The sequence below is a fragment of the Hevea brasiliensis genome, chromosome 17 (genome assembly GCF_030052815.1).
Source record: "Hevea brasiliensis isolate MT/VB/25A 57/8 chromosome 17, ASM3005281v1, whole genome shotgun sequence".
Classification (NCBI taxonomy): domain Eukaryota; kingdom Viridiplantae; phylum Streptophyta; class Magnoliopsida; order Malpighiales; family Euphorbiaceae; genus Hevea; species Hevea brasiliensis.
Window position 1 is genome coordinate 24,314,911 of NC_079509.1, and position 13,297 is coordinate 24,328,207.

The 13,297-nt window shown below is 33.0% G+C and overlaps 1 protein-coding gene across 2 annotated transcripts in view; it reads left to right on the forward strand.

The window, feature by feature from the left end:
• The first annotated feature begins 7,743 nt into the window (after positions 1-7,743).
• The window catches only part of LOC110669440 (protein ENHANCED DISEASE RESISTANCE 2), a 47,038-nt gene continuing 41,484 nt past the window's right edge, over positions 7,744-13,297 (forward strand). Inside the window, exons 1-3 of one of the 2 annotated variants that reach the window (XR_002497685.2) lie at positions 7,744-8,216; positions 10,896-10,970; positions 11,193-11,246. Coding sequence is in view for 1 of the 2 variants with exons in the window: in XM_021831113.2 (XP_021686805.2) it covers positions 7,941-8,216; positions 10,896-10,970; positions 11,193-11,246 (405 nt within the window). In the remaining variant the exon portion in view is untranslated. The remainder of the gene's footprint in view (positions 8,217-10,895; positions 10,971-11,192; positions 11,247-13,297) is intronic. The other variant, XM_021831113.2, reaches the window with a different exon arrangement.

Genomic DNA, 13,297 nt, shown 5'->3' on the forward strand with positions numbered 1-13,297 from the left:
GATACCTTGAAATGAGATTGTTTGGATTAAAATCTCATAATTCATGTTCAGTCCATTTTTCGAATAAATGTGATTTAAATTCTACATAAAGTTTATTTTAGTATGTTGTGCACCACTGAGTCCTAGTACTCAGCGATAGTTGTTATTGTTGTCGCAGATATAGAGATTAGAGGAGCAGCAGATTGAGCTGCTGAGGACAGGGGAGCTACCTGCTTGAAGTATTCGGGTATAATTTATACCCTGACTGTAAATATTTATTTTGATGTTTGTGATTCACATAAATGTATGGACATGTAAATTCGGTCTTGAGCAGCTTGTACAAAGCTTATATTAAGTTTGTAATAAATTTTAGTTTGAATTTCTCTCAGTGTAAATTTTTACAGTGATGTATATAAATTATTTTGTCATTAATGAAACATGAATGGTAGTATTTTATTTTGAATTGAATGAAATTCATTAGTGGAATTTGATGATTGTTGAATATTGAAAATGGTGGATTTGATTTTTGGAAGTTGAGAAATGAGTTGAAATTGATTGAGATTGATTGTGAAATTGAAGAAGTGGTTAAGAAAATTTATTGAAAGTACTTTTTACAGGTATTTGAAGAACTGCTTTCTCAAAATCCAGATGGAACTCTGCCAAAATTTTTATAAAATTTGTGAAAAAATAAAATGGGCCAAAAGTTTTAACTGATTTTTAACTTTAATTAAATGTTTTAATATCAATTTAGAAACGCTCACCACTTAACAAAAGTAAGAAAATTGTTTTAAAATCCCTTGTAGGGTACTTAATGAGTTATCGGTAGGTGAAGTTCGGTAGTTCATTAGGTATTCTACGGGATCATGTTATGCCTTACAGAGGGGTAAGGTGTGAATGTCCACTAGACACAGACCTACAAAATTGATATTTTGACCAAAACCCAGAAATTAAGAGAACTAGGTCAAATGTTAGAAAAAGTCACTGCATCAAAACTTGGAATCTAACCAAATTTCATTTGACCCCAGAATAGTCTTTTAGTCATATCTCCCACTAGGAAAATCCAATTGGGATGAGTCATACCTTTCCAGAAACCTAAGAAATATGGCTCCAACTTTGTTTTAGAAATCTCCCTCAAATTATACCTATAAGAACCTTAAAAATTGACTTGCAGTCATTGACCTGAACTGAAATCCTGTTGACATAGGGTGCATGAGCTCAGGTCAATTAATTGGCCATAAATAATTCTAAAAAACTTGAAAAATTTGTGATACAAATTTCTCAATGATCATAAGACATAGGACAACAAATATCTATAAAGATCACCATACCTAAAAGTGACCGCAAAATGTTCCATTAATTAGGTAAAATTTAAGTCCAAAAGTTGCCTAGTTAAGGAACCAGAATCTAGAAATGAATCAGTTATGGTTATCTGACCATAACTTGAGTTCTAAATATCCAATTGACATGATTCAAAAGGGAGAATAAAGATAAGGCATAGAGGAACAACTTCCATGAAGGAAATGCGGTCAAACAATGGCTACAAACTGATCAAATTGATAGGTAAAAGTTAGTGCACAAAAACTGGAAATGGCACAAGTGACCATTAAACCCAGCATATTCATTTAAGCATATTTCCCACTAGAAGTCTTCAATTAAAATGAGCTATACCAATATGGAAAGCTAAGAAACAGACCTAAATTTTAGACATCATTCTCAAATTATAAATGTATGAAGCCTAAATTTAAGGTCAAAAGCTGTTGACCTAAATGAAAAGCATGTTAATATAGGCTATTTGAATTCAAGCCCATAATGTGACTATAAATAATTTCATAAGGCTTGAAAAATTTTAATTAAAATTTCTAAATGACTATAAGACATAGGGCAATAAATCCTATGAAAAATATTAGGCTTAAATATTACTACAAGCTGTCCAAATAAATTGTTCAAATTGATTTGCAAAAATTTAGATACAAAAAAAAAAAAAAAAATTTGAACCTAAAGAAAGGTTCTTGAAATAAATTATTTACTTATTCCTAATAAGTTAATATATGCCAAATCACATAAAATAGTTATGTGTGACTCATTTTCCCACCATACATAGACATATAAATTCTGTTAAATAATTATTAATACTTAATTGCCAATAGTAAACCTAGACTTGTAATTATATAGTTGGATCGATTGGTATACCAATTAGGGACTACAGATAGCAGTACTGCCCACAGAGAAAATCATGAACTGATAATATATGTCTGGTATGATTGTTCTACAGGCTATATGCCTACTTATTGGCCATTGTGCCTAACTTTATTTCTGGCTTTACAAGCCTAACTTAATTTCTGGCTTTACAAGCCTGACAGCTGGCCTCGTGCCTGACAGATGTATACCGGGTAGACATATGGCTGTCTAACCCGTAGATTCTCATGTATCCAGCATTATAGTTTATTATAGGTTACTTGGGCATAAATATACGGATATGACATGAAATACACTGATATGACATAAAATATATTGATATGATTCCAAAGACTCTGATATGAGTTTAAAAAAGCCAGAGAATAAAATTGATACATAGAAAAGATACTGATAATTAATTTATTTCCAAAGTACAGAAAAATCATAAATAACTTGGACTATATAACAAATGAACAGAAAGATACTATTAAATTTAACTGTTCCCAAAGAGTAGGAAATTTATAAATGTCTTAGAAGTGATGACAAATTCACTGAAATGAGTTTAAGGAGACTGAAAAAGAAATATATACATAGATAAGATCCTGATAAATATGTTGATTCCAAAGTGCTATAAAATATGCAATTGACCTAGAATTATGAAATTACACATATTATTGCCATTTTAAATCATTTAGTTATTCTGCTTTAAGATTATGCACCACTAAGCAATTTGCTTAGTACGTTGGATTTTCCATCGCGTAGGTATTGGAGACTAGACCCACCAGACACAACAACAGCCGCTACAGTAGTGTATCGACTACACGCTGACCAGATCTGTCACACCTTATCCCTCTGTAAGGCATAACATGATCCCGTGGAATACTTAATGAACTACCGAACTTCACCTACCGATAACTCATTAAGCACCCTACAAGGGATTTTAAAACAAATTTCTTACTTTTGGTAAGTGGTGAGCATTTTCTAATAAGTACTTAAAACATTTAGTTAAAATTAAAACTAGTTAATATTTTTGGCCCATTTTATTTTTACGCAAATTTTATAAAAATTTTGACAGAGTTCCCTCTGTATTTTGAGAAACCAGTTCTTCAAATACCTGTAAAAAGCACTTCTAAAAGTTTTTCTCAACCACTACTTCGATTTCACAATCAAACTCAATCAATTTCACAATCATTTCAATAAATTTCTCAAGTTCAAAATTCAATAATCTTTAGCATACTAGCAATACATTTCATTCAAATTAAATAAAATAGTTCCACTCATATTTCATTAAAGACAAAACAATTTATACACATCCTTACAAATTTATATCAAAAGAAACACAAACTAAACTTTATTACAAACTTCATACAAATTTTTGTACAAGCTGCTCAAAACCCATTTACATGTCCATACATTTATATGCAATACATACATCAAAAGAAATATTTACAATTAGGGTATAAATTATACCCGAAGACTTTAAGCTGATAGCTCCTCACACCTCAGCAGCTCAGTCTGCTGCTCCTCTAGTCTCTGTATCTGCGACAGCAATAGAAGCCATTGCTGAGTACTAGGACTCAGTGGTGCACAACATACTAAAATAATCTTTATGCAAAAATAAAATCATATTCATTCAAAAATTTGACTAAACATGAGCATTAAACACAAAACATGAATTATGAGATTTTAATGCAAACCACGTTCATTTCGAAGTATCAAAACACATTTCATAAAACCCACAGTTAAATCATGCCATTCGAAACAAATAGAATCTCAATAGCCAGAGGCTAAAGAGAAATCACATCACAAGGCTAGCTAGCTCAAATATATGGATATCCATTCACATCCTCTTCTACTGGCACACCTCAACACTTCTCCAGAGAAGGAATCAAAATTCGAAACTAATTACCCCCACTAGTCGTGCTAGTGAGGTGTTCAAATATATGGTCATGACACTGTGGTTTCAAAACTTATCTTAACGATTTGCTAAACATTGCTATTTCAAATATACACAATAACTTTCACAGTTTAAATCAAAACATCATAAATAATGTCACAAATAAACTTTCAACATTTCCAAATCACAAGTAAAATACATATTTCGTTCACTTTATCAATGAATTTTAAAGCATGGAGATGTTGTGCACAAACCTCAAGCGAGTCGTCCCTTAGCCTCGACTCGGTTCCTCGGGTTCCTTCCCGATATTCTTTTTAACTGAAACACACAATTTTACAATGTTTCAGTACTAGAACTTAACACAGATCCAAAATAAATTTAGCTTCATAATTACCTAGCTCTAACGTGCTAAATTCGACGTTCTTTAAATTTTGTGTTTCGGGTTACTATTCACTGCACTATTCAAGTTAAATAGTTGACTTTCTAAGACTTAATAGGTATGGGAACTCCAACTTCACCCACATACCACATTTTGGTCATTAAACTTGTTGGTTTTGGTCATTTTCTCAAAGCTTAGGTCATTTTGGCAAAATTGCAAATTTTCGGTTTTGGTTCTCCGAAGTTGCACTATTCCATTGGCCGATCTACTGTTGGAATTTAACAAAACTTCCTTCATAGAAAATGTTCCTTATTTTCTTAAGTGTATTCTCATTTTTGGATCACCTCAATCGGAGTTTTGTAGCTCAAGTTATGGCCAAAATAATTTTACTGTTCATACTGGTATTTTGGGTTCTGGCAGATTTTGATCCAACTTTGGTCAGTAATTTGATTAAGTTAAGTTCATAATTTGGTCTAACTTTCTTCATATGAAATGTTCTACTATGTCTTAGGTTTCCATCGGTTCAAGAATCGCCTAAATCGGAGTTTTCTAGAGGGAATTATAGCCATCCAAACATTGTCACAAGACCGAAAATTCTGCAGAGTTGCAGGTTTAGTAACCTAACTTTGCTCAATAATTTGAATGGGTTAATGGCATAGTTTGGGGTGATGTTCTTTATGAAAGTTTTAGATCTATATGCCCTCTAACCCCTGGCCAAATTTCAAGTCAATTTGACCTGTCTAACTCGAGTTATGACCAAATGAACAATTACTGTTCATTTGGTCAGTTTGTGCAGTGGCAGCCTGCTCTTATTTCACTTTGGTCAATTGGTTCACTAAGTTTTGGTCAGTTTTTTGCCATGGTTCCTTAATGAAAATTGTGCTATTTTATGTCTGTTTTCATCCCCAATTGGTGGCATATCAATTGGACTTGTAAAATTTTCGTTTTGGTCCTTCAAAGTTGGCTTGGTCATTCTGCTTGCCCTACGAATTTAACTTGCATTCTCACAATTTCCACACATCTCTTTTGGTCATTTTTGATCATTTTTCATCTCACAATAGACCAAAGTCATCATTTAAGCATTTCTCCAAAATTTGGTTCACAAACCCTAACATTCAAACCCTAACTCATCCATCTCATGCATTTAATCACAATTAGTGCACTTAATCTTAACCATTCAACTAATCAAAGCTTTTAAACTCATTCTAATGCATCAAACCATACAATTTCATACTCCCCTCAACCAGGCCGAAATTTCAGTTTGGTCCTTCTCCCATGTTTTTATTTCATTTCATAAATTCTAAACTCATTTCAATCATTACATATGCATTTAAAGAAGTAAAATGGTAAGTTAGCACACTAACCTTTCTTAAAGCTTCAAGACCCTATCTTTAAATCTTCTTTCTTCTTGTAATCTTCTTCTTAAGTTGCAATAACAAGCTCTAGGGAGGTTTTTAAGGGAGTTATTTGGATTAAGTGAAGAAAATTAAGCTTAAATGTAAGCTTAAATGGAGGACCATTCATGGAGGAATTTGGGAGGAAAGTGGCGCGGCAAGGAAGAAGAAAGAAGACGAGATTTTCTATTTTTTTTTTCTTTTGTTTTCTTTATTTATTTTAATTATGGAAGACCACAAAATTTCTAATTAATTAGTTTAGTTATGGCATCATGCATGAGGTCATGTATGATGTCATCACCTTTTTACTTTTTGATTTTTTTCCTTTTTTTTATTAGTTCTTTAATTTAATTATTGATTCTGAAATTTTCTTTTCTCCAATTTTATTTGACAGTTAGGTCAGGAGTCAGCTCTCGGGGTCAATTGACCAAATTACCCCTCGCCGGTTCATCTCGGTTTGCAATTAATTCCATATTTCTTCTGACTCCCTAACCTAATTATTTGACTGACTTAACAGTTCTTTTTCGTGATTTTCTCTTTTCCACTGTGTCCATAAGGGTCCTAAGGATCGCAACGTCACTTTTTACTGTTCGAAATTTGAGTTTAAAATGACTTCGCAGTCGTTCCCGAGGAAGTCACCCATCGCTGTGACTCTCGGCTCGTTTAACTTCTTATGTTCTGTTTTTCTTGTTTATACTTAATTAATTGAACATTACTAATTATTTGTGTTTATGGCTTCTCTAATTGTCTTAAGTGTGGTTCTAATCCCCTTAATTATCCGGACCGACACTGGTCACCGGAACAGTGAAATCTACCAGGCTATGCAAACGGGGTGTTACAAAATCTGCTACAGTTACAGCTCAGTGTCCATCTCAGCAGTGTTTTATTTTGGTAGGGCCCATGTAATTAGGATTTTGCATTTTGTATCATGTACAGTCTAATGTATATTTAGTTTGAACTTTGTAATAAATTATAATTATATTTTGAGACTGTGAATGTATGTATATAAATTCCGATATAAATGGATGAATGAAATGTATATTCACTTGAAACTGTATGAGCAAGAAAAGATATGTCATATGACAAGATGAACATATATGAAATTGTTTTTAACAGGTAGCTAGTGGAACTAGCTAGATGTTAATAAAATAAAGGGGACTCTGTCTGGGTTTCCACAGAAATAAATTATGATGAAAAAAAATTTTCACATGTTTTCTATAAAGTTTAAAATTAACAATGGACATGACAGGATAAGATAGGGTGCTCCGACACCAAATCTGGCACTCCTCACTCGGCTACACTGTAGATGGGTGAGGGGTGTTACAGCTAGGACTTGGGCCAGCCTAAAGCTCTCGAGACCCGTAGTAAGCCTAACTATTCCTTAATCCAATCCTAAGGCCCACATTGAGCTCAATTTTAAGAAATTAACCAGACAAAATTCGACTAGTGCAAGCATATATTCTCTCTAAATTCTTAAATTTCACTATTTAAAAAAATTTAAATTTAAATTTTTAAGATAATACTATTTATTAATGCTCTTGATATTAGAATTATCAATTGTTTCTAAATTTAATCTAATTTTTTTAAATTAGTACTCCCGATATTAGAATTATCAATTATTTTCAAATCTAATTTAATTTCTTCAAGCTTAATTAATTTTTCTTGATCTCATACCAATTTCGATATTGTGCGGAGTGAACTGTAGCAAATCTCCTAATTTGCTTCACATAATAATATATTATTCTTTTTTTATTAAAAATAGTTTATTTTTATGTATTATATTTTTTACCTTATATTTTCTATATTATTAAAAGTAGGCGTAAAGTTTGGCAAAAACTCACCCGCCCCGTTAGTCGGCAAAAAGTCTCCACCCAACCTCAAAAAGTTTCCACGTTGTCATTCTCGTATACAGTAATTTTCCATTGGAACGCACACGCCATTTGACCCCACGAAAACGACTTGTCGCCTTTAAGCTTAGACCCTGTTGGCTGTTGGTATTAGTTGTCAAGCTACTCAGGCAACTAACAATCGGAGACAAACGACTGTCATCTCTGCATCCTTCCCTCTCTCAATACTTCCGGATTTGAGTAAGCCCTAACTGACCCTGTGATTAAAAATGGAAAAATCTATAGAGGCTAACACCACCACGGAGGTCATCGTTACGAAGGCTGCAGGAGGCGAGACATCGGAGAGGGATGGCTCCAATGCTAGCTCTGGCAGTGCTGGTGCTCTTCTTGATGACAAGGAGAGAGGGATTTTGGAATATTTTGGTTGGGTTTATCATTTAGGTACCAATTCTATTGGCCATGAGTATTGTCACCTCAGGTTTCTGTTTATAAGAGGCAAATATGTTGAGATGTACAAGCGTGATCCTCATGAGAACCCTGTCATTGTAAGCACTTTTTCATCTTGAATGCTCTTCTTCTCTGTTTTCTGTATTGCATTGATTTTACCAATATCAGAAACGTCTAAAAATATATGGAAAATTTGTTCTATGTGTAGTCAAAAGCGCCTTTGAGAAAAAAAAATTGAGACATTTAAATGAGTTAATTTGTTAGTCTCTTGGAGCTGTAATTCTAGCTTCAATTTTTATTCTGATAGTTTGAAAGCCAATTCAAATAAAGAAAAGAGAAGAAAAATAAGTCCAATTTTTGCTATTGAATTATTTGCCCTTTTTTTTTTTTTATGGGAAATGGGTGAATTCAAGCTACGAAGCCTTTAAATCACAGATTTATGATTAAGTCAAGATGAAATTGGAGCATATGTTATTGTAGGAAGTTATGGATATTCTGCTTAGCGATTCCCCCTGGATTTCTCATTGGTGATAGCTATCTGACTATGATCAGGAGACATATCTGGCTGTAGAACTCTCTGGACATGTTATATGCAGAAATAGGTGGTAACTTAAGAAAGCTAGGATAATTTTCTAGAGCGTTTGATAGCCATACTAGGTTAAGGCCTTAAGCAATCTGTGAGTTATAGTGAGATGTTATGAGTACTTGGAAACTTGTATTGTGCCAGTAGTTGTATTAGGTGTTGTGAACTGTATTTTTCCCTGAAAATTTAAGGGGATTGGACCATTTATTGCATCCAGCATAAGCATGATAACTTGAAAGGGGCTGCTGCATATCTGTGGTTAGGAATATTGTGCAAAATGTCTTGTGAAGTGCTAATCAGGGATACATTTTGGTTTGAATTCAATTGTACTTGTATTGTTGACAGATGATTTAGCTGTAATTTGTTTGTTTGGAGATTGATGATGAGGGTTTAACTTGTCTTGGTTAAGGAGGTCTTTAAATTGCCTCATTCTAAGGGCCTGTCTACTAATAGCTTTAGAAGAGAAGAATAAATAATTTATAATAAAATAACAGACAGATGCAATGCAATTATGCAATTATATTGAAATATGATTGTGCAAATAATTTATTTTCTGATAAGTCGTTTGCTCTTCAGAGAATTTCTTGCACCCTACTTTCTTCCATGCACATGGGATTTCATATTTTTGAGGCGCTTCACTCTTTGGTTACTGTTGCTATAAGGCCTTTGCAAACTGTTGCCCTTTCTTTCCATTTCTCTTTTCTTATCCTTTAAGCGGAAATGATGTCTCCCTGTTGTGTGCTGTCTCTTGTAACTGCTAGTCAACTAAAGGAAACAATAATAAACTTTCTATAAAGAATAGAAAGGTAGAAAAGCTATTATGCTTTATGGGGCTGAAAGGATACAGAGAGATGAGAAGGTAAATGAGGTGGCAGCTAGAAGAGGGCAGTATAAGGGAATGACAGAAGTTGATATTATTGGTGGATCGCCGATATTTATTTTCTTTTTTATGAGTAAAGCTATTAATTGAGATCAATTCAAAAAGTATCAGATTTTAGGAATGCACATTCGGTTAATCGAACTGAACCAAATTTCTAACTAAGCAATTTTTTTTGGCACTTCTAAAATACTAGTTGAACCAACATTTGATGGACAACCAATTATAACTGAACTGAAATATCTGGTTCAGTTTTCGGTTTAATTGAATTAACAAAAAGAATATAACTTATATATTGTTTGATATTAATCTATAAATTTATAGAAAAATAAAATTATAATTATATATTTTTAATAAAAATAATACTAAATCTTTATCATTAATAACAATAATTATAAATAATGTTATAATTTATATTATTAATTAAAGAAATTTGGTTAGTTCAGTAACCATTTCAAAGGTAATTGAACTGAACTGATAACTGAATACTGAAATTAAAAAAAAAAAAGACCAAACCTAACAGAACCAATAACCGAATTAACCTTTACCAAATAGCCAAATTTGGTCAATTTGGTTTATTTTTTTAATTATAAACAAATAATAAACCCCTACCAGATTAATGTGAATTTGACACTTTATTTGACTTCCAGTAACAGGGATATTTATTGAGTACAAAATGAGTTTGTTTTAAAGCAAAATTATTAATTGAGGTGAGCCAAATTGTTTGTTGATACATTTGTTCTTTCTCCCATTCTTTCTATCTGTTTATGCACCATAATTATTCTAGAATGAAGGTGTTACAAGTCTATTGTTCATCATTGTATGATATCTTCTTATTTAATATTACAACATTGAACAAGAACATAGTTAATGCTTATTTTGTTGAAGTTCTTTGTGCAATATGGAGTCAGAATGCTATTATAACTATTTTATGGTGTACAAAATTGAGCTTTTGAAAAAATGTCTAATTTGTCAGAAGTTTGAGGCTGGCGTTTAATTATATTGCTTGTAGGCTAGAAGCTTGACAATGTGGTTTTGTGCAATTTGAATGATAATGGTGTGTATGATTCTTTTTTCCCTCAATATTTAGTCAATGCCAACAAATCAAAAATGGATTTTTTTTTTGAGGTAATGTGATTTGGGCTTCCGTCCTTGGTTTATTCCTGTGCAAAATGAATACCTTTTCAATGTTATAACATTGTTGATCTTGGACCCAAATTTGAAAAGCCAATGTTTTGTTTATTTTGTGAGTTCCACCATGCTTGTAATTGTTTAATTTCTTTTATTTACATTTAATGCTAAACTTTTGTTCTCCAGAAACCTATTAGGAGAGGTGTAGTTGGGCCTACAGTCATGGTGGAGGAACTAGGGCGTCGAAAGGTCAATCATGGGGTGAGGCCCTTGTTAATCTATATTTTATGTTTATTATAATATATATCAATTTTTTTGGATTCTTGTACTTTCAGATGTTAGATTTGATGTTTTCTTCCCATGCAATGAGTCTTTCTCTTTCCATGTTAAAATGATCCTGATCACAAATAGCTTCTTATTATTTCCTTTCATGATTTTTATAAGCTTCATTCTTTTTTTTTTTCCTTTGAATTTTTTTTGTAGGACGTTTATGTACTACGGTTTTATAATCGATTGGATGAGACAAAAAAAGGAGAAGTAAGTTGCATCTCATTGCAATTCAGTTGCAAAATTTTTACTGCCTGTGATCTAAGAAATACCAGCAATCATTATAGGTCCCGATATTCTCATGTAGTGGATATGACAATTCAAGTGAACTAATAAGCATTGTTGGCTTGTTCATTCATGCTACAAATCATGCTTGTTTTGCTTGTAGACAAAATGCTGGTGCAATTGAAATTTTTTACTTTGTGTCCATTTGTTATCAAATCACAAAGAGCATTTGGTAGTAGTCAGCATGAAAGAAAGATTCATTAACTATAGTAGTTGAAGGAAGATTCATTAACTATAGTAGTTGAAGGCCTTAACAAGTCTGGACTTGAGCTGATAAAAATATTCGCAAAGCACACACTAGGAGGAGATCAAGAATTGCATGAAACCAAGCATTTAACAAGAGAAGGAAGATCAGAGCTAGATTATCTTGGCATAAGTAATGTTTCTGTTGTAGAGTCTAGATCTAGAGTTAGCTATTCGCAGAACTTGATATACATTCATGATGAGCATTGCCATAATATCCATACCAGCAGCACTATTCTTCTTGTTACCCAGCAAAACTCTCCTTTCCTGGGTTGCTATTGTGCATAAATGGCAGAACCTTCCATGACTTTTTGTACTGCAGAACTAATCAAACCAAGGCATCTTAGCTAAAACCACCATTATGAATGGCCCCCAGGAAATATTAGGCCTATGCAGTATTTGGTTCAATTGGTTTGGTTTTTCAGTTTAAGCGGTTCGGTTTGGTTTTGAGTTTTAGATATTTTTGGTTTTCAATTTGGTTCAGTTAATTCATTGAAAAAACCGAACCAATTTATTACTCTTGCATATGTGCTGTTGTTTTTTTTTCCCTTTAAAAAGAAGCTTGAAGCTTCTAGACCTATGTCTACATAGTCCCTCATTTCTCAGAGTCTCATATGCTGGTCCCTTCTCTCCCTCACATCTCTCAATCCATCTCCCCTGTGATTGGAGATTCCATGGCTCCACTTCTCCACCTTGTGTTGAATCGATGGTTGAAGCATAGAGATGTTGTGCGTGTTGAATCGAAGGTGACTTTGAACTCATATTAGACAATAAAATGGCATACACCAGAGAGGCAAGTGTAGGAGACATCTGTGTCTCTGAATTTGACCAAGATGGCACTGCAATATGTTTTAGAGTCTATGCATTAATGGGTGCTTCTTGACCCTTTCAATTGCAATATGGGTTTAGTGTGTTTGTTTATTTTTAATTGCAATTATTCCTTTCAAGCTTTTTGGGTCTTCTCTTCTTTAATGTGATTTTGAAATTGTTACTATGATTGTGAAATTTTGAAACTATGATTGTGAATGAAAATTGGAAATAGTTTCTGGGTACAGTGTGTGTGTTTGATACTTATTTGATTTAATAGGAACACCTACTCTTTTACTTCCCAGTTATGTTTAGATTTTCTGGAAAAGAATTCGTGTGAATCTGCATATTATAGCACATAATCGGAACTACCATATGATTGAGAAATTAGAAAATGATTCAACTGTTGGTCCGTTGTATAAAGGAATTCTAGACATTTGCAAACAGGATTTAGAAAGCAAAACATTAGATAATTGGAATTAAATGGTTATCACTTATTAGGAATGAGTGGAGTCTTTGATTGTGAATTGTGAATGTTGAGAATCTTTGATCAAGAGAGAAAACTGCATTTGAGTTGAAAAATGAAAATGGCAGTTAAGGTGTGTTGTTCATAAATTTGGTTTGCTTTAAACCGAACCAAGCTGAATTGATATTTGTCGGTTTGGTTCGGTTCGGTTTAAATTTTTTGTTAAATTCCATTTTTAGTTCGGTTCGGAATTGAACCGACCATTTGCACATCCTACCCAAAATGTCAAACCTTTTGTGGTGGAAGTGTACTAGATCTGTTTAAAAAGAAAAACAGTCTCTTGTATCTTGAAACTCCTCAAGGACCATGCTAATGAAGAATTCTATAGTCCTGATTCAACAATGTTAATATTGCCTAACAGTTCCTAAATATCCTTTAATATTGCTGGTTTAAAATCTTT